The sequence below is a fragment of the Lolium rigidum genome, chromosome 1 (genome assembly GCF_022539505.1).
Source record: "Lolium rigidum isolate FL_2022 chromosome 1, APGP_CSIRO_Lrig_0.1, whole genome shotgun sequence".
NCBI lineage: Eukaryota > Viridiplantae > Streptophyta > Magnoliopsida > Poales > Poaceae > Lolium > Lolium rigidum.
In genome coordinates this window covers 258,782,227-258,803,552 of record NC_061508.1, presented here as the reverse complement: position 1 = coordinate 258,803,552, position 21,326 = coordinate 258,782,227, and the positions used below count along the sequence as shown (strand labels likewise).

At 42.4% G+C, this 21,326-nt stretch overlaps 2 protein-coding genes and 1 non-coding gene across 3 annotated transcripts; all 3 read right to left on the bottom strand.

Moving 5' to 3' along the window:
• Positions 1–156: 156 nt before the first annotated feature.
• On the bottom strand, positions 157–7,050 carry LOC124692975. The gene is made up of 14 exons (XM_047226417.1): positions 6,925–7,050; positions 6,687–6,851; positions 6,340–6,435; positions 5,925–6,011; positions 5,773–5,841; positions 5,588–5,684; positions 5,394–5,496; positions 4,800–5,007; positions 4,552–4,665; positions 3,218–3,349; positions 2,442–2,522; positions 1,777–1,893; positions 671–776; positions 157–558 (listed from the first exon to the last, which is right to left on the bottom strand). Exons 1-13 carry the CDS (start codon positions 7,048–7,050, stop codon positions 687–689), a joined length of 1,485 nt encoding a protein of 494 aa, XP_047082373.1. The 3' UTR covers positions 157–558; positions 671–686.
• A 750-nt stretch (positions 7,051–7,800) lies between these two features.
• LOC124692964 (proactivator polypeptide-like 1) lies at positions 7,801–10,198 on the bottom strand. Its single transcript, XM_047226408.1, has 6 exons — positions 10,064–10,198; positions 9,646–9,754; positions 8,914–9,140; positions 8,572–8,763; positions 8,424–8,483; positions 7,801–8,298 (listed from the first exon to the last, which is right to left on the bottom strand). The coding sequence occupies exons 2-6, from the start codon at positions 9,725–9,727 to the stop codon at positions 8,140–8,142; spliced, it is 720 nt and encodes a 239-aa protein (XP_047082364.1). The 5' UTR covers positions 9,728–9,754; positions 10,064–10,198; the 3' UTR covers positions 7,801–8,139.
• Positions 10,199–17,430: 7,232 nt separating this feature from the next.
• TRNAS-UGA lies at positions 17,431–17,512 on the bottom strand. Its single transcript has one exon. It is a non-coding gene; the product is annotated as a tRNA-Ser (tRNA).
• Positions 17,513–21,326: the final 3,814 nt, after the last annotated feature.

Below are 21,326 nucleotides of genomic sequence, written 5' to 3'. Positions count from 1 at the left end.
GAACAACATTTGATGTGTAAATATTGCCAAGTAGTATGTGACTTTGACGAGAATTTCACATGTAACGACAGTTCAATCCCCACACAGAAAATACAGAAAATATTTCGATATAGAATGAATAGTGCGGGCTCAGATGGCTGCCTGTAAAAACTGTACTCTCTGCAAATGATATGTCAATATATGGGTGTGGTATTTGGTAATACAGAGTTTTTACACAGCAGAGCATAAATAATGCCCAACAGAACCAGCCCTACTTTTCGTGTAAACAACGACAAGCTTACAGTTTGCATGACACAATTTCCCACCATGAACAGGTGAACTAAAAGCAGATACAAAAATCGTGTATACTTCTACTCTATGCTGGTTTACTATTTATGTCCTCCTCTATCAGACTCCCTCCTGTAACTATATCCTGTATTAACTCAAAGGGCTCACCCAATTTGCAGTTTCCTAAAAAATGTGCAGAAGAATCAACGCGGGTCAGCGGATGGCTACCCAACTTCTCAACATGCCGTGTTCTGCATTCTGGAAGCACTCCAATTGTATTGAGTCAATATCCTAGAGAAGCAAATGTCAGGCATAAACAGCTTTACTCTGCAATGCTCGTTTGATGATACTGACAACTAATATGGAACGGAGAGAGTACTTATTTTTTTAGGTCTCCAGGTACCTGTTACTGTTTGGAACTAGGATGGTTGAGAAGCTGCCTGAAGCTTGGCAAGATTTGTCTGGAGCCGTCCCAAATGAAATGCAGTGAGAAGCCAGAGGAAGCAGAGCTGTGGTATCAGAAGGGACAACCAAAACTTGTTAGTGGTATCTCCCAGGACCTAAAATAAATGCGAAATTATGCTTCACACTTAACACCCAAGATTATATATCCAGCAATTATTACTAGTTAGCCAACGACAAGGTTCGCCAGTAGTTGCAAAAGTTAGCCAGGCCTTTCACGTACAAGTAGAGGTAGGTTCGAAGCAAGATATTTCAAGTATGGATTCCTGTATTCAATTATGTTCAGCAGTTCAGCTAGAAAAGTGATCCCCAGAACTCCCTAGGCTCTTCCCTCCTGCCCGGGTGGCCGGGTGGGATTAATGGATTATACAACTTTTGAGTACCTAAATCTCCAGCCACTGGCTTTGTTTTAACAAGGAGAGGCGCCAGAGGCGCCAAAACTTTATTCAACTCATAGGCAGTTTACAGCATGTATTGCAAGACCTGTGATTTGTATCTGTTGAACTACAGATAGAATAGGACAGTTAAGGTTTCTATGAGTTGAATTAGTGCAACTATGCATAGGCTGAGAAAGATTATCTGAGAGCCTGATGTGCACAGTTATGAGATATTCCATTGAGATCCCTTTGATATGTTAAACTACAACTGAAGAAAAATTTGCTAATTGACTGTATTCAGCTATGTGCCTCCTATTCTCCCATGGGACCTGCTCAAGAGTTGTCGAATAGGATGCAGCAGCAGCTGAAAGTACACTGCTGTCCGTTAGAAGAGTATGCTGTTGAAGATTTAAGAGTTGATGCAATTCGAGCAGCCAAGAGGACTTCTTTTTAATTCAAAGCATCTTCATATGAGGACTTCAGGTGTATCTTAATTAGTATTTTACAAAGTATAGTGCAATCATCTGTATCACGAATTACCTCCTGAGGCACAATCAAACAGACTACAACGCCAATGAGCTTTTTTTAAGAGATAAAATACCACACATGGCAGACAATATGATTCAGCAAGCAGAAATGAGCAGCTAAATGCCAAAAACATGATTCGTACCGGCAATCCATAGAGGTTGACCATGGATGTTTTCTTCTCAAAGCTGCTGAACAGAAACCTGTAAATTCCGGCAGCTGTCGCATCACCAAGCCGTTGAACAATAACATCTATACATACCTACAAGGAAAAGATTAGCCAAATTAGTTATGCAAAATGGGTGGAGAAACAAGATCTTATTCACATGCTTTGCCAATATCAGGCAAGATGCTTCTGAAGAATCAGATATTCGCAAGTAAGGTAAGCAGTTAACTGCAAAAATACTTTTCTCTGAGTAAGCATCTACTATCTGTGCAATAAGAAAAAGCTAGTTCATGCACAGGTACTCTGGGTTTATTTTTTAGGAGAGAAGTATAGCTCTACTGCACCATAGTTAATTAGAAAGGACCAATGTTGAATGCTCAAATTGTTCAATTGACACCAAGTATCATATTTTTAGAGAAGATCATAAGGACTCCTGTGGTGATCCAAGTTAATAAAATCATTCTGGACCCAAGTGGGCATCTAGTGGACCTCCCTTGAAATATACTCAGGTAGAAACTGGTCAAAATGAGTGCAAAAAAGGTGGCATCTCATTTATATTCTATTATGATTTGATCATCTATAAAGTATCACGTTATGTTCCATTATATTTTCTTAAGTTTATCATTAGGTAAGGAATCGTCTACCTTTGCTTTGTACTTTTCATCTTGTGAGACAACTGTGAATAATAACTCCCTTCCAGGTCTTGTCACAACATAAGCAGTTACCTGTAATGAACAAATGGGAAACGAAAATTAGATTATCATGTATAGCAAAAAAAAGAACAATTATGCGTTTAGTGCAGAGTATACATGGATATAGGAATAATTACATGGAGTAAAATACAATAGTGAGCAGGTACTCAACAGGCTTCCCTAATATAGAGCGGCATTCATTATGCCCTAAATCAGTGTTTGTCTCTAGATGATGTGCCCTAAATCAATGTTGGTAGATGATGAAAATCTATCTTGGCTATAACCCCTGGACCAAACAATCATGTCACAAACCACTGACAAAATAATCATATTTGATATATATTACAATAATATTACACATGGATGTCAAAAAACTACAAAAAAAGAAGAGAATTTTGATCATAGCAGAAAAGAAAACTACAGTCATGCATTGATTAAGCTGCAACTGTACTAATATTTGAAATGTAACAGAAACTGATCCTGAATGATGATTTTTAGCTTAGTATAACAATAGGAAAACACTGAAATACACAAGTTCTTTCTCACGAAATCACTTGAGGTATACTTTATAAAAAAATCAACATATAATGTGCCTCTGTGCATATGCAATGATCATGGCTACTCAGCTTTTCGATATGCATTACCTTTTGAAATGTGTCTTTCATATCAACAATTAATGAAAAAACAGTGGTTGCAATAAAATTGCAACAGAGTGCGTCTATTGGTACCTTTCGAATAGTTTCAGTGACAGCCACAGCAACCCAAGTTGGCCATACAGCAAGGGCAACCATATTTGATGCAGCAATGAGTGGAGATGCACAAATAGCAACTGTTACGCCAGCTATTGTAAGGATATGACCCTGAAATAAATATCGTTTAAATGATATCATGAAATGATACAAAGCCAAGAATGTTGTGATTACAGTAAGGATAAAAAAAGGAAAAATAATTTATGTTGGTCATTGCGGAGTCCTCTAACTACCATTTGACTAGGGGGTGTTTGTTGTGGCTTTTTTTGGCTTTTGGCTTTGGCAAAAGCCACCAAAAGCACCTAAATAGGTGCTTTTTTTGGCTTTTGGATTTTGGAAGCCAAAAACAAAGATCCTATTCTTTTGGCTTCCAAAATCCAAAAGCCAAAAAAGCACCTATTTAGGTGCTTTTGGTGGCTTTTGCCAAAGCCAAAAGCCAAAAAAAGCCACACCAAACACCCCCTAATATCTTGATTTGCTGATTTGTGTTGTTTTATTCAACATGAAATGTCATTGTTGAAAAGTTAGATACGTAGAGACACAACATGGACCAGTTGGACTACAGACTTAGGTATCTAACTAGTAATTGTCTCAGTTTACATGGGAATTACCTTGGAAGGGGAAAACTTGAGACTCCATGGAATGATAGAAGGTTATTTTGTTGAAAATAGTAAGGGGTGTTTCTCAAAGACTACCACCAAACCAAAACAATCAATGCAGTATAAAAAAACAAGTAAAAAATTGAGATGCACACCAAATTAATACAATTCTTGTACTGCAATTTACAATCTTGGACGTGCAATGCAAAAACTGATCTTGAAGTGTAAGTTACGATGAGGTTACTTATTGTAATTATGATATCAGTTAAGGACACAAACACCATTAATATGATGAGTGTGTGATATATGTTTGATTATATTTATCAATCTTTTTAATATATATGATGGGGTGCTAATTAAATGAAACCATCATCAAAATAGTCTCATACATTGTAGCTCTTTCATGCAGATCCTAATGGATTTAGATCCACCGTATTGTGAATGAAAATCCCACAATATGTAGTACTAATTCAACAGCAAATCAAACAGCTTTTGATGTTGGTGCCCCAATCAATTATACTATATACCTACTAAGCTACTAGCCTAGTACTACACTTACACAATGCATAGTGCCATAAAAGGTACTTCTCCATGAGATATGGCATATTAGTTATAATGGGTGATTTTTTTGGCTACTATGCAGTTAATCACACCGGAAAGGTGGGGTTAATAATGTAGATAAAAATAAAGATAATTTGAAGATGGACATAATACCGTCAAAGTGAGCTGCCCGGCAAGAATAAAAACTGCTATAAAGCTGTTTATCAGTGCAAATGTTCTCCTTCTTGCAGCTGGACTTGATATTGTAGTAGCAACTATTGTTACTTTCTGGGAGAAAAGGTAATTGGGGGAGTAAATGGGGGTCCTTTGTATTCTGGCCATTTATTTAAGGAAGCAACATGCTCACAGCATTGCAGAACTTGTTATCTATATGTCAATACACAGATATAGAAACATCGTACCTGGAAGTAAAAGAAGGATGAGACAACTGCACTCATCCACAGAAACAGAGATATGTATATCAGGTAGGGCGATCGCATGATGAGCCAGAAACCTTCAAACATCACAAGAATCCCAGGTTTGGTCTTTTGAGAATTGGAAGCTGTTATAGGTGAAGTGACCAGTGAAGATATTTCATCACCAAGCTCGGTATTTGGACTTTGTTCTGTTCTGCAGATGGCAATGAATTGGGAGGTCTTAACTTTTTGTGAACACAAGGAAGCACCAACAATTCAAATCATCAGTAACAATTACGAAATTATTGTGAAAGGAAAGCATTTAACTCATTTCTAATAATTATTGTGAAAGGAAATCATTTAACTCATTTCTAATAATTATTGTGAAAGGAAATCATTTAACTCGTATTGTATTATAAATTGTTGAAACTAATAAAGTTAAAGTTGGCCATAAAGTGGAGCATTCAGAGATTGTATTTTGAGACTCAAGGTTCACTAAGAGCAATAAAGCCAGCAAATACTGATATAAAATATGCAGGTTGCTCATGCAAAAAGTAACAGGACAAGAACTTGGGACTCATGTCCAGAAGTATTACATACCCTATTGATGGCAGTTCTGTTGAATCATGATTAGCATCGGCACAAATTCCTTTTGATGACAGAGCAGCAAGTTCCATCAAGATGGAGGAAAACAGGAGCAGAACTGAGGAAAATGCAGGAAATATGACATTGTATTGATGAAAAATCAGACAGGAGGTCATTGTGTTATGCACAACCAAGAAAAACATACGTACAGGGTCCCATCCATGCCAAGCTTGCAGCAAACAAAGAACCAACGAGTTGCCCTAGCGTAGCACCAGCCCCAATAAAACCAAACAATCTTGAACCTGACTGAATTAAAGTAGAAATAAGGATTTGGAAAGAAAAGGAAATGACTTAGGAGTTACCCATATTTTCAGATGTGATTGCCAAATGGTACCTCACTGTCCATGACATCAATTACCCTTGCCCAAGTGGATGATATTGTAATGAGATTAAGCAAAGCAACCTTCAGATGGAGAGAGTAATTCAAATGAACAACAATTTCAGTCTCAAAATATGAACAGGGTCATGCAGTAGGAAAAGGCTTACCCAAAGGAAGAAGCTTATTCTCACAACTATGTAGAACCAGCTGTGGTTTCCCCACGCGGCAGGTTTATCTGAACTATCTTCAGTTGACTTGATCATAACATCAAGAAATAAACAAGAATAAGTTCGGCTAAGTCTTCATCAATTAGGAAAAGAAAACAAGTGGCCGGAATGCAGGACAATAGATACAATAATGCCTTCAAAAACATACTACATCCGTTCCAAAATATAAGCCTTTTCAGAAAGCTCAACTAGCTTCCTAAAAAGGCTAACAATTTGGAACGGAGGTAATATTACTTAAGTTCCAGGGGAATTTGATGACCCGAGGTTTATCAGTGTGACATATATGGAAATTCAAGGAAAACATAATCATGCACACAAAAATAAAACAATCCACCGTATTATCAGTGTGTGTTACCTGGGAGATAGACGCGGAGCCATGCTTCGAGGCAAACCAAAGCACAAAAAATACAAGAAGGGATACGCTGAAGAACCTGTGTATCAAAACCAAAGCCTGAAATTCCAGGTGTTGATGATACAATTAGCTTTTGTCAGTGGAGAGAAAATGACAATTTCAAGTTCATAAAATCATTTGAATAAAAACAGGGACTCGTCAAAGAATCCAACTCACTCTACTTGAACTTGCTAGAGCCAAACCAAGTTTAACATTGGCGAGAACCTAATGCGATTTCTCTACATTTATCAGGAGTGGAGGTGAGCTCTCTAGCTAAGCTAAAAAACGGCCCAACTGGGGAAGGTACGGACCTTGGTCTTGGGGATGGAGGGGAGGGAGAAGACGAGGGAGGCGACGGGGGCGGCGAGGACGGTGAGCAGGAGCGAGCCGACGAAGAGGCCCGGGAGGGCGCCGAGGCCCAGCGAGATGGCCCCTTCGTCCCGCAGCGGCAGCACCACGAAGTAGGCGCTCAGGATCTGCATCACCCACACAATCAAAATTTCCCCTTTTCGTTTTGATGGTTCATCCTCGAGGGCGGAGATGGCTTACGAAGAAGAAGGTGGACGCGGCGCTCATCAGCGGGGCGATCTCGTGGGGGCGGACGACCACCATGGACGCCACCGCCGCCTCGGCGCGCGCGCGGAGCCAGTGGGGCGTTGGAGTCGACGTCGACATCCTCCCCTCCGGCCGGCAACCGTGAGGGTCGGCGTTTGAGTTGACTCGCCTCTGCCTCGTCACGCCGCCCATCTCTCCACTCGATCTCGTTACTCGTGCTTGAGATATTGTGTACAGTACTATTTTATTTTGATCGTATTTTATTTTATCTAAAATGGTTTCTTCTACTCCTTATTTCTCCATGAAATACATGTGTGACACGAATTCGAAAACGCAGGGATGTCAAAACTTGGTGGAGCAATACCCCTTTCTTATTTTTTTTTTTTTGAGAAACACAGTACAAACGCAGACGCTCACATACACGCGCATACACTCACCCCTATGAACGCACACACGCACACCCTACCCCTATGAGCATCTCTGGAAGACTGAGCCGGCGGATTGGATCTTGAAATTGACGAAGTCACCACGAGCGCCTCGCCGTCGACGGGAACGTCGCCTCCCACTGAATGAATATTCCGCCTTTATGAGACACACAGATGTCAAATCTGGGATTTGAACTCTGGTGGGCTGGGGGTACAACCACCCTCCTAACCATCATACAATCTTAGCAATTGACAACATGGGGACTCAATCTTGTGTCTTCACAAACTTCTTTGTAGCAAAGTCACACTGGAAAAATTCAAAATAATTTTTAAGAGAACACTAGTACAGTACTTGTTAGCTAGTCCAACGCAGAAGGGACAGAAAAATCTACCCCTTGATCAACTGAAGCTGATCACCAGAACAAGGCATATGACATGAGCACCATTAAAGCAGACAGATGAAAGTACAAATTAACCAATGGCAAAGTAACAATTACAACCCGTAGCTTCATACTTTTACTATTCCCTCCGACATGCACAAAGTAATATGGATCGGAGGGAGTAGGCTGAATTGAGATGGTACTAATACAAATCTATGTATGAACACCAAGTTGACTTGACAGAATATTTCCTATTCATGTCGCTTCTTCATAATACAAAGGCATCCAAAAGAATGCAGGGGAACTAAAGACAAAAGGCCAATTAACTTAAAACCCTTATGTACAGCAAGAACTTCTGCATTCTGATCGGCCCGTTCACACGGCTTGGTGTAGCCTTCCTACCATCATGCGTCGCTCAGCAATGCCCCCTCGGAGAATGACCCGACCATCGTATTTTTGCTGGCATCGCAGGCTTGAACGATCGTGCATATATCATTCTTCTCAAGGAACTTCTCTCCATTGACCAGAATGAGAGGGAGGTATTGCAGGACCAATCTTTTGCACTGTTAAACATGGAAAATGTCAACTGATGTAACCTTTGAATGTTGTATAATGAGCGTTAGCTAAAGAAGCTTAAAATAACTCCTTTGTGGTATAATTCCTTCAAAAGAAGGGCCAAATAGCTTACCTGCTGCTCATGACCTTGAAGCTTGTTGCATTCCTTGAGGAGAAGCTGAAGAATCTCAAACTACAAATATCACATGGAAAATATTAGAGGCGGACAGGGTAAGAGTCAGGGCAGAAGCAACAACGCAAGTATAACAAAAGAATTTTACCTCGGCATCAGGATCTTTCAGTTTCTCCTCGATTTCATCCACGAAGCGGTGGCAAAACGCGCATGTGCTCTCACCTCTCACACCAGAGAGAAGAGAGTTGCAGAGGCCATATTGTTGGCAGAACTCATCTGGCTTGATCTCAGCGATCTTGGCAAACAGAAGAGATGCATAGTAGTCCACCAGCTCAGCACACTGCAGAGCGAAGAAAACACAGCATGTCATTTATTGAGAAGACACAGTACCGTGCTTTAATACGTATCCATTGAGCTGGTTATTTCCTACAATACGTAAAACTCGGTATGTAGATCATAGAAACAAACCAAAGTGTTTGAAAAGATTTACCTTCTTCTCCAGTGTAAATGTCTGAGCACAAGCATCATGAAGGACCTCCATCATCTTATCTTGTGATTCTTTCTGACTAAGGTAGTTCAGAGCATCAGTTGTAAAGTTTTGACACGCGGTGCATAGTGGGCTGCCCCTCTCAACATGCACAGGAATTTTGCTCGAAGCTAATTCCTCCTTGGAAATTTGACCATAGTTCCTGGCCTCCTTCTCGATATCAAGAAGAACTGTGAACAAATAAATCAGATATTACTGGCCAAGACACAAGGAGGAACAACTCCATGGGCCAATAGCTTCCAATAGTGGCCAGGTTCTGCAGCATCATGGGTTTATCATGTTCATGTGCATTCCTCATCTAGGCCTTGAATTACCTTAAGGAGCTAATAAGGAACTAACAACACATAACTACTGACACAAAACCAAGCATTAATGTTTGACCGTTAAACTGGCTCTCCGAAAACTATACTTATACAACCATGCATGATTTACAAAGCAGATTATATCATGCTACTATACTGGCAACACTCCAATTAAGCTGGCAGCAGATGGACGATATGACGACCTTTTATTCTGAGAGCACCAAAGTTGCTAACTAGCACAGTAAGATTTCACAACATAATATATCCTCAATTTTGAATTCTCATTCCAATATTCCTTATTCCAATCCCTATCACGAACGAACGAGCGACAGAGATGACCAGCAGCATGGAAGGGCTGTTGTGTGAAACATACCTGTGCTCCGTGCTTGTGCAGCTCCGAGGCTGACGAGCAGCAAGAGGATGAGGCAGAACGGCACTCTCGGTCCCAGACCCATCGCGCGATTGGCTGCCCCTCCGTTGACCTGCAATAGAAAATACCATGAAACCCACGGAAAGACGCAAGAGGGGAACCAACCTCACACGCTAACAGCTGAGAGCCTGAGACTGCATCGTCTCCGATCCAATCCCAGAAGAAGATCACAAATTCACAATACGAAGCCCCAGCGAGACAAGGAGCCAAGAAACCGACTGAATCGACCGGGCTAGAGCTGGGGAAATCGGACGAGGCAAATCGATCGGGGAAAAGCGCGAAAACACGATAGGAATCGAGCACCGCGACCGAAAATCGAGAGAAATCAGAGGCGAGATGAAGGGAGGAGAATCAAACCCACCTCGCGGTTGAGGAGCGAAGTCGCCGGAGCAGGTGGGGTGATGGTTCGTCGGAGTCGTTGCGATCTTTGTGATGATTGTGCGCTCGCGATTGTAGACGTAAGATGGGATTAAATAGGCGGGTGATTAAGGGTGAGCTCTTCCGGCTCTGGTTGGGACGGGTGGGTGTGGCGTGGGGGATTTGGATCCGTGGACGGGAACAAGTTGAGGCGGTTAAGGAAGTGTATAAAACTGCGTGTGTGGCATGCTAATCTTGGCATCCAGTTCTTTTATTATTACAAGTACACTAACCTCGCGTGTAGGATTCAGCTCTCTACGAAGCATCGCCAACCCAACACATGTTGGCATGTTGCTCCCCTTAATTAATATACTTTCACGTGCATGTGCATATTTTAATTGTACTGTCACTAGTAGGAAAACCCTTATAGGCGAAGCTTAGTTCTGTGGCGCACCGTTTTGTGTGCGCCACAGAAACTTATTTTGTGGCGCACCGAGGGCGAAGCTTAGTTCTGTGGCGCACCGTTTTGTGTGCACCACAGAAACTTATTTTGTGGCGCACGAAGCTCGGTGCGCCACAGAAATAGATTAATTTTGTGGCGCACTACTAAACGGTGCGCCACAAAAACTTGGTGGGCCCCACACCCTGTCACCCCCAACCATTGGTTTTACAATTTCTACGGCGCACAAACCTCGGTGCGCCACGGAAGCTACTTCTTCGTGGCGCACGGCGACGGTGCGCCACAAAACTAATGTTTTACGTGGCGCACTTTGTCTCGGTGCGCCACGGAAATAGCGTGTACTATATCAAGGCCGTACCCCTCCCTCGCCACGAAGTTCCTCTCCCCTCTCTCCCCTCTCTCCCCGCGCCGCCGCCTTCCATGGCGAGCGATGCCGTCGGCTCGTCGCCGCCGCCGCCGCCTTCCTCCGCGATGGCCGGATGCCGCCACGCTCCACCCATCCCCGCCACCGGCGGCACAAGCCGGCTGCGGCGTGGAGGAGGAGGGCGGCGCGGCGTCAAGGTGGAGGAGCCGCCGCCGCGTCAAGGTGGAAGAGCCGCCGCGACCTCCACCCCTGCCGTCGTCGTCGGTGAGCTCCTCCACAAGCTGTCCAAATCGTCGGTAAGCTCCCTCCCCTCCCCTCCCTCTTCCTCCCCGCGCGAGCACAACGTGCTCGACGAAATGCTCGCTCGGTTGGCTCTGGATGCATTGCTGCTAGTGATGCTTAGGCTGTTAATCTTGATGCTACTTGGTTCATTTGTTGGCTCTGGATGCATTGCTTGCTAGTGATGCATTGCTACTTGGGTTGGTTCATTTGATGCTACTTGGTTCATTTGTTGTGCTCGGTGAGGTTAGCTCGTTAATCTTGATGGCTTAGTGATGCATTGCTACTTGGGTTGGTTCATTTGATGCTACTGCTAGTGATGCTTGTTGTGCTCGGTGAGGTTAAGCTGGTTCATTTGATGCTCTTGCTAATGATGCTTGTTGTGCTCGGTGATGCATTGCTACTTTGGGTTGGTTCATTTGATGCTACTTGCTAGTGATGCTTGTTGTGCTCGGTGAGGTTAAGCTGGTTCATAGGAATTTAAATGCATGAAATGCTACTTGGTGGGCTTACTGGATCATGTGCATATAGTTCATATAGTTCCCTAAAAATAAAGAATGCTCCCTGGCCAGAAGTTTGATGTCTTAGCTCAGCCAATGATGCAAAGGCTGAGGCAAAAACTTGGATAAGAACATATACTAAAATGTGTGATTTAAATGGAATGCTTATGATGGTTACTACCAAGTGATGAATAATCCCTTATGGTACCCCAGCTTTGTTTTGAACTCAAGCTGAGTAATGATAAATTTCTATTTCTTGTGTTGGCTTTGATGAAAATAGAGATATCCACGGTAGGGGATCATGTAAATGAATGCCACTGTGGTATCCTTTGAAGAAAAAGGACTGTTTCGATGGTTTTAAAAGGCTAGGTGGTGCTAGGTGATTCGGTTGGCTACCAAGACTTGTCTCATCCGGTTAGTTGGGATATGCTATGTGTTGTTGCTTGTTTAGGCATATCTATCACTTACTGGATTTCTTGGTTCTTGATTGGCCTCTCTTTTGCCGGCATCACTTGGTCTATATACCAAGTGATGAATAATCCCTTTGGAGCATCTGCTCCATGCATGCTATGTGTGTTTGAGCATCTTGACTTATGTCCCTATGATAATGGATCATCAAATGTTTCCCTTTGTCCCTGGTTGCCTCCTTAATTGATGCCTTATGATCCAAATGATCCAAGTCCCTTGCATGATCCCATTTGTCCCTAATGTTGCTTAATTAAGATGAATAAATTCCCTCTAATCACCATTTGGAGATCAAGACTAGTTCTTGATATCCATTAGTTCTTGTCAACACATGTGTTTGCATGTGTGTGTGAGCTGCTTGTAGTGTCACTTGACTATTCAAGTTTCAATGTTGGTTACTTTTCCTCTAGTGCAAGAAATGGTTGAGCGAGATGTTTATCCACTTGTTGGCCTTTATTCTTGGGTAGCTCAAAGTGTCATGCACTTACTTGGATCATCAAATGTTTCCCTTAATTTGTCCCTGGTTGCCTCCTTAATTGATGCCTTATGATCCAAATTAGTATATTATTGGATTGAGTGATATGGCTACTTGCTTGTTTGCTCTCCAAATGCTATATATGTGTATTTGACCATGCTTATGATGGATTTCTTTTAAGGACTCTAGCTAGATTAGAGGGGAAAAAGTTGCTTGCTTTGTTGCCTATGATAATGGATCATCAAATGTTTCCCTTTGTCCCTGGTTGCCTCCTTAATTGATGCCTTATGATCCAAATGACCCAAGTCCCTTGCATGATCCCATTTGTCCCTAATGTTGCTTAAGATGAATAAATTCCCTCTAATCACCATTTGGAGATCAAGACTAGTTCTTGATTTCCATTAGCTAGACTCCAATATTAAAAATGTCTCCCAAATATGGAGACAAACATTTTAACATTACCCCAAGTGATTTACTTGTCGATGATTAGATGGTTGGTCGATCACTCGTACACTCGGGGGTGGAGCAAGTGAGGCTTGGTGTGATGGCACAAATATCAATATCTTGTGCATCCTACCTGGCCTCACTTACTCCATCTCTTGGATGTTAATATTTGTTTCGACCAACAAAGTATGAGGCATTCCATTTAGTTGATACCACTTGGCTCTTTCTTCCATTTTAGTGCCGATGATTAGAATGTTCGGTCAACTGTACACTCCGGGGTGTCGCTACTGAGCCTGGTGTGATGGCACAAATATCAATCTCTTGTGCATCCTACCTGGCCTCACTAACGCCATCCCGGGATGTTCATATTTGTTTCGACCAACAAAGTATGAGGCATTCCATTTAGTTCATACTAGCTACTTCTTAATTGCATTGGCCTTTCTTCCATTTTAGTGCCGATGATTAGAATGTTTGGTCACCTATACGCCGCAATATACTTTGTAGACGAGCCCCCTTTCCCTGGCCGCCGTTCGGTGAACGAGTCCTTGATGAGACAACAACGCCGACATGCCTCTCCGGCGCAGCACCACTTTTCTTCTCTCGCCGTCCGGTACGTGAACGAGTCCTTAATGCCAAGACGGTGCCGGCCTCCCTAGCATCATGCCGACCCTCGTTGTCGCGCTTCGGGCCGTGTCGATCATGCGCCCTGCACTCTTCGCCTTCTTGCCCGGTGAACGAATAGACTAATCGTTGGAATAAGGAAGCCGATGACGGCCGATCGCAATTTAATCTTGCGACCGAGTCGTCATCGGTTTCCTTATTCCAACGATCAGCCTATTGGTTCACCGGCAAGAAGGCGAACGAGTGCGGGCGCGGGACACACGGCTTGAAGCGCGGCAACACGGCCCGGCATAATGCTTGGGCAGGCCAGCACGGTCTTTGCATCAAGGACTCGTTCAGCTGGACGGCGAGGGACTGGCGTGGTTCTGCGCCGGAGATGCGGATCGGCGTTGTTGTGTCGTCAAGCACCCGTTGACGGAACGCCGACCGGGGAAAGGGGGCCCTTCTGCAAAGTATTTGTGTTGACCAACAATGTATGAGGCACATATTCTATTTTGTCATTCCATTTGCTTTGAGATTTTCAAAATGCCGATGATTAAAATGTTTGGTCACCGTACACTTGGGGGTGGCGTAAGTGAGCCTGGTAAGATAGCACAAATATCAATCTCTTGTGCATCCTACTTGGCCTCGCTTACCCCATCCCTAAATGTTAATATTTGTGTTGACCAACAATGTATGAGGCACTTATTCCATTTTATCATTCCATTTGCTTTGAGATTTTCAAAATGCCGATGATTAAAATGTTTGGTCACCGTACACTTGGGGGTGGCGTAAGTGAGCCTGGTAAGATAGCACAAATATCAATCTCTTGTGCATCCTACCTGGCCTCGCTTACACCATCCCTAAATGTTAATATTTGTGTTGACCAACAATGTATGAGGCACTTATTCCATTTTGTCATTCCATTTGCTTTGAGATTTTCAAAATGCCGATGATTAAAATGTTTGGTCAACGTACACTCGGGGCGGCGTAAGTGAGCCTGGTAAGATAGCACAAATATCAATCTCTTGTGCATCGGACTTGGTCTCACTTACACCGTCCCTGAATGTTAATATTTGTGTTGACCAACAATGTATGAGGCATTTATTCCATTTCTCTTGTGCATCGGATACTTGTTGGTCTCACTTTCTTCCATTTTCATCATAGTAGGAACTGGATGGAAGGACCCCGATGCAAGCGAGCCTGGTGGGTAGAGATGACGGAGCAAAGGAGGAACCGGATGAAGACTACTTTGTATCTCGAAATTGTGAATTTTGTATGAATTAAGAGTTGTATGCAAAACATTTGACACTTGCCACTATATATGTATCTCGATCGGGCTCTAAGTAATGTGATGATGATGTCTATGTTATATCCGTGCAATGTACATGATATTTATATTATATCCGAATGTTGCTTGTATATAACCTGTGTATCTGTATTGTGTATACGTATTGCTGTGTATAAACCGTATATGTATACCAGGCAGCACAAAATCGTGTATAATACAAGCAAATTCTGTGGCGCACTAAGAAGCAATTCTGTGGCGCACGCTTTTCTGTGGCGCACCTAAGAACAAGTGCGCCACAGAAACCTTATTTTTGTGGCGCACGATCCGGTGCGCCACAGAAAGCTTATTTTTGTGGCGACGTTTCTGTGGCGCACCACCCGTGCGCCACAGAATCAAATTTTCGTGCGCCACTGATGAGGCTTTTCCTACTAGTGTGTATTATTTAGAATATAGGTACCGTGGACTAAACATCTTGGGAACATCTTTTCAGTACTCCTTTTGCATTCTTTTTTCTTTCGAAGGTTAGCAAGAGAGCTGCTAAATTCATTGATTAGATAAAATAATTGTTACAACCTTGAAAAAAGTTGGGTATAAAAAACAGAGGCAGGGTCCTAGTCGAAGAAAAAAAAAACACCGCACAACTCAACCCGGATCGAACGGGATTTTACTCCTGCCATGTTTCAAAGGGCCGCCTCATCTCGGATGCGCACAACTAAGGCCTCAACAGTTGGTTTTTTCTCCTTTTGAAAAAAACACCTATTTCGCTTGTGCCATATTTCCCAAGCAACGAGGAGGATGAGAGATTTGCACCCTTCCTTTTTTAATCTATTGGACTGTTTAGGTCACATAAATTCAGACATTCCGCAATTAATGGGCTAACACTCAATGACGTGGGCCATAAGGCATGCACTTTAGAGCAGCTTAGCCAATGATGTCCAGACCCTCCTGGCCCAAAACGCACTCCGTAAGGATATCCACCGGTGTCTCAAGGTTCTGAATGCATAGCGAACGTAAGTAGTTATTTTCCCATCCATGTCGCTACAACGCGTTCGTGGTAAGAATTCGATCAAGAGCATCCCTCCACATGAAGAACTTGCACTTTCTTGGAGACCAACAATTCCAGATGGACGTGCAAAAGTCTGATGTAACGGAGCCGAGAAACTGCAGAAGGTAGGCCGGACGTGCATTGTATTCACCAGATGCCTCGCCGCACCATCGAATGGTATCCGAGACGAACGCTACAGCATCTCTTATAGTATCGACATAGTCGCAACCGGAACCATCCACGACACCTCTCATGTCATCGAAGTGAACAAGTGGCATCTCTCACCTCGAATGTATTTCATCTTCGACACGTTTTTTAGCAAGATGGGCCCGACGATGGATAGAGCCACATGCTTGATTGAATTTGTGTTGACGCCACAAGCACCAAAAGACGTGCGGTGGGCCGTCCACAAGTCCTTTCGGTCACCATCCATGGGGTGTCGAACTGTCGATCTAGAAGTCCACCATCCCACTAGCTTAGGGTCTACATGTGGGGACCAGACAAGCTTGTGTGGGAGAAATCCCTCCCAGACCTCTCTCGCCATGATGCAACCTAACGGTAAGTATTGGATGACAGGGACTGAGACAAAAGGGGAGCGACCAGGGGCTAAACCCCCTATGCTTGTCACTTTCTTCAAAATGTTAGGCATGGCAACTCCTTTTTATGGTGTTATTACACACTGATTAATCTAGGCTCTAGCCCCTCCCCGGAGTTGAGCTCGGTCTCTGTCTCTTGGTCACACTAAGGGCACCTCGCTGGATGCAGAAGACATGGTCAACAACAGTTGCGATTGATCAACCTTGTAGTGAACTTGCAACATTAGGTTGTTCATGTTTTTATTGTTACATGCATAATATTTTTAGCCAGCCTTTTTTAGAAATCAATTGTAACTATTTATGAAGAATGTGATATGCTTTGTCGTGTTTTACCTTGTGCTTTTCATAGTCGTGGGGAAGCCAATACGGCAACACATCTTTTGGTTAAACATTTAGAAGGAGCAATGTTGTTTGTAGGGGCAGAGCTAGAATACAACCATATATTGGTGTCAAATGACATGACACCAATGGATTTCTAAATGCCCTTCATAAATTAGAGAAGAAAAAAAGTTTGCACTAGAAAATGAGACTGTTAGATTTTGAAGAATGACATGAATGAAGGATTTTCGTGGCTTTGTTCCTGATTGTGTGTGACGATCCTCCTGATTTTATTGCAAATGCGTTAGCCAACAATGTATTAGTGATTTATAATTAATAAAATACACCGTGGTGACTTTCCCTAAAAAATAGAGAAAATGCGAGCGCACGGGAACATAGAGCATAAAAACTTTCAGAGCGCACGTGAAATGCGAGTGTGTGGGAAAAAGCAGCAGCATACGTTCAGAGCCAACGTGCCCAACTCGCCAGTGGAAAGAAACTGTGGGTGTGGCGAGAGGAGAAAGCAAAAAATATCGTCGACAGCAGGGATCGAACCTGCGCGGGCGTAGCCCAACAGATTTCAAGTCTGTCTCCTTAACCACTCGGACATATCGACTGTTGTGGCAAGTTCCCTTTATTAGTATTAAAGGAATAGTCAGTATAGTGGGTAAACACGACAAGTAATGTATGCGACGATATCAATGTGAAGTCAGTGCGTAGCCCACCCTATAGTGGGCAGACACGACGATTTTCCTATTAATTGTACAGTAGCTGATTTAGTATGATTGGGTACATGCGTACAAATTTAATTGTCATTGGACTAAAATCAGTGTGCACATTTATTCCACAAGACTGAGGGAGTACAATATTACTCCATGTGAATATCGTACCGAGCACTTCATTTTATTGAAATGTGCAAATGCATTGTACGATATTACTTCCTGAATCCTGAGTAACTTCTCATTTTCGTACTCCTATGGCATTTTACTAACATTACCATGAAACCATTTAAAATGGCATAGCATGAAAAAATTGAAGTACTAGTTGTTAAAGTTTAATCTTGGCGCTGGTTGACTCTGTTTTTTTTCTTTCAAATTTTTGTGCATATTGCATTTCTCTCAAAATTTCTTGTTGTGCATAATTCAGTCATTGTTTTTTTTTTGAAACATTTTCTATTAAGGGACAACAGGCCGCCTCATTAAAAACTTTCCAGCCCTCTTAGGTACCCTAGAAGGAAAAAAAAAATGCGTCTGGTACCTATTGCCCGACATCACAGGATAGTTACATCATTCACGAGCTTGCTAAGAATAAACCTAGGGGCTCATCGACCCAGGTACAAGAATTACCAGAACTATAAGAATTTCTAGCAAGCACATGTGCTACTTGATTGGCCTCCCTATTACAGTACTCAATAAGAACATTCCCAAACCCACTCCAAAGGATACTACAATCATCAAAGATAGCAGCCGACGAAGTTGCCGAGAAGCCTCCATTTTTCATTGTCTCCACCACCTGACAACAATCAGTCTGAACTGTAAAATTTTGAATACCCATCTGCTGTGCCAAAGTTAAACCATCCCTGAAAGCATAAGCTTTAGCCATAGGAGCATCAACCACATGGGATAGATAGGTTTGCATAGCTGCAATAAAACTACCTGTGTGATCTCTAATCACGACACCTGTTGCACCGCTTCCCGAATCTGTGTCAAACGCTGCATCCACATTTATCATTAATTTTCCCTCTAGTGGTTTCTTCCACCCCTCCTTCGTCTTTGCTTCAGGTTTCTTCAACACATTCATGTAGTTTCTAGTCAACACGAAGATTGGCTTGGCTGATCGGGCAGGAGACTGAATATTTTCCCCATGAACTTGTTTTCTCCTTTCCCACCAAATGTACCAACCTGCTACAAGCATAATTTTAGCAAACCCACCTTCTCCAAATATTCTACCCGACCACCTCTTCTGATAATCTCTTCAATCAACACAGAGCCAGACCTATCAAGACATGTGATACCTTCTAGTGCCGTCATCAACCCAAGGCTCTTCCAAACCTGTTTTGCTCTTTCACAAATGAACAGCAAATGTTTGATATCTTCACAATCTGAATTACAAATAGGACATCCACCTTGGTTTCCGATATGTTTGTTAGCAAGGACACCACGGCATTTGTATCATAGCATGAAGAACCCTCCAACCAAAGATCTTAATTTTGCTTGGTACTTCAAGGCTCCACAACTTCTCCCAGATCGGGTTGCTTACACCCTCCCCAATCTCTTCATTCCTATTATTCCGTCCAAATTTGTAATTCCATTGACAGTAATAGGCCGATCAAACAGAGAATAGCCCCAGATTGTTATAATGCCACGCCACAAAATCATCTATGTCAGGTGTTAAAGGAATCTGCAAAATTCTATGAACATCTACCGGCCAAAAAATGTCTCCAATAATATCTTCATCCCAAGAACCATCAACAGGATTTATCAAATCAGAAACTCTAGTAAGAATATTATTACCTCGTGGGGTCATGACTTTAAGATTATGACTTGAAGGAATCCAATTATCCTCCCAGATGTTAATTTGAGTACCATCTCCAACTCTCCAAATGTATCCTTTTCTAAAACACTGTAATCCTGCAAGGATACTCTGCCAAGTAAAAGAGCTTCCACTTTTCAGAGTTGCATCCAGAATTCGAACATCAGGATAATATTTTGCTCTCAAGACTCTTGCACAAAGAGAATCTGGTTCACTTAACAACATCCACACTTGTTTTGATAGCATTTCCAAGTTAAAGCATTGTAAATCCCTAAAATCCATACCTCCACTCTTCTTTGGAATACACAACTTCCACCACGCCTTCCAATGCATATGTTTTTGCTCTTCCTCGTCGCCCCACCAGTATTGAGAGATGGCATCAGAGAGTCCTTTACAAAAAAAAATCGGAATTTTAAAAACCATCATAGCAAAACCTGGTATTTCTTGAGCAATAGCCTTTATAAGTATTTCTTTCCCCCAAACTCAGCATTTTTTTCTTTCCAACCACTTATCGCTTGCACTCTATCCACCAAGTGTTTAAAGCACTCACTCTTATCAATTCCAACCATCGCCGGAAGTCCCAAATATTTATCATTAAGAGATTTTGTCAAGATATTCAAGATTTGGCATACTTCGGCTCTATCTTCCACCACTGTATTCGGACTGAAGAAAATACTTGATTTATTTTCAGATAGCTTTTGCCCAGAATTTTCACAGTACCTATCAAGAATATCCTTCAGCTTCAAAGCATTCTTCTTATCTGCATTCATAAGGATCAAAGAGTCATCTGCAAATATGTAATATCCCAGGTTTAGAGACGATCGAGGGGTACAAATTAGAAAAGGGATGTGCATTGCATTATAAAATATAGGAAAATTTCGCGCTTTTAAAGAAAACCTGCTTGTTAGGGGGGTCAAGTTTCTCTCTCGACACCACTTAGGGTTAGGGTTTCGAGAGTGCGATAAACTTGAACCTATCTAAACTCAACTAGGGTTTTCGAGAAGAGAGGGGAACAATCTACCTCTCAACTTAAGTTGCATGGTTGAATTCAAACAAGTTGAGTTTGAATTTTAAATTCAAACATCAATTATATATACCTTAATTCAAATTGAGATAATTCCTTAAACAAATAGATAATCAAGTATATAAAATAATACAACACATATTTAAAGCTCATTGGAGAAACCTTGAGCTTTATTGATAATCACACAAGATACATTGTCAATTTACAATATTCCAAATTGAATAATTATTATTACAACACATTACAGAAATAGAAGAAATGAAAAAAAAAGTAAAAAGATTACAAATGATACTATATGGCTAAGCTAGCTAATTATCCCAATGAGTCATGATCAGCAAGTGATGAAGATCTTCTTGATCATCTTCTTTAACCCTGCATAAAGAAACAACAAAGACAAACAAATTGGTTATGCCAAGTGGCTGTTGTGGGTATACTTCATGGGTGTACCATCGACAATGCCTAGATCCGGCAAGCCCGGGTGGCCCACAGATGGTGATGAGGCATGTGGCCCATCGGGCGGCCCGATTCGTTGTTGATCATGAAGGAAGAAGTCCGGCCCAGGATCAGTAAGCCGGATCCGTACCGACATTAGGAGGAACCCGGATCCGCGGAGGCCCATGAGGGACCCGGATCCAGTACGACGTATATGGAAGGCGGATCCGTGACGTGCACGGCAAGATATTGTACCGTAGTTAGGCTATCTGTAATCCGCGGCTAGGACTCTCCATGTAAACCCTAGATCCGTGCGCCTTTATAAGCCGGATCCTGGGAGCCCCAGAGGGATAACCACAACTCATTGTAACAATGCGAAAGCGCCCAGATAATTCTAGACAAGCAGCAGTAGGCCCTGTCATCGTGCAGGTGTTCCGAAGCT

Coding starts and splice junctions, on each gene's coding strand:
- LOC124692975 (XM_047226417.1), bottom strand. CDS start 7,050: ATGTCGACGTCGACTCCAACGCCCCACTGGCTCCGCGCGCGCGCCGAG. Junction 6,436..6,686: donor CCTCCATCCCCAAGACCAAG/GTCCGTACCTTC, acceptor CTGGAATTTCAG/GCTTTGGTTTTGATACACAG. Junction 5,842..5,924: donor GAATAAGCTTCTTCCTTTGG/GTAAGCCTTTTC, acceptor CTCCATCTGAAG/GTTGCTTTGCTTAATCTCAT.
- LOC124692964 (XM_047226408.1), bottom strand. CDS start 9,727: ATGGGTCTGGGACCGAGAGTGCCGTTCTGCCTCATCCTCTTGCTGCTC. Junction 8,764..8,913: donor CATTTACACTGGAGAAGAAG/GTAAATCTTTTC, acceptor TTCGCTCTGCAG/TGTGCTGAGCTGGTGGACTA. Junction 8,299..8,423: donor TTCAAGGTCATGAGCAGCAG/GTAAGCTATTTG, acceptor CATGTTTAACAG/TGCAAAAGATTGGTCCTGCA.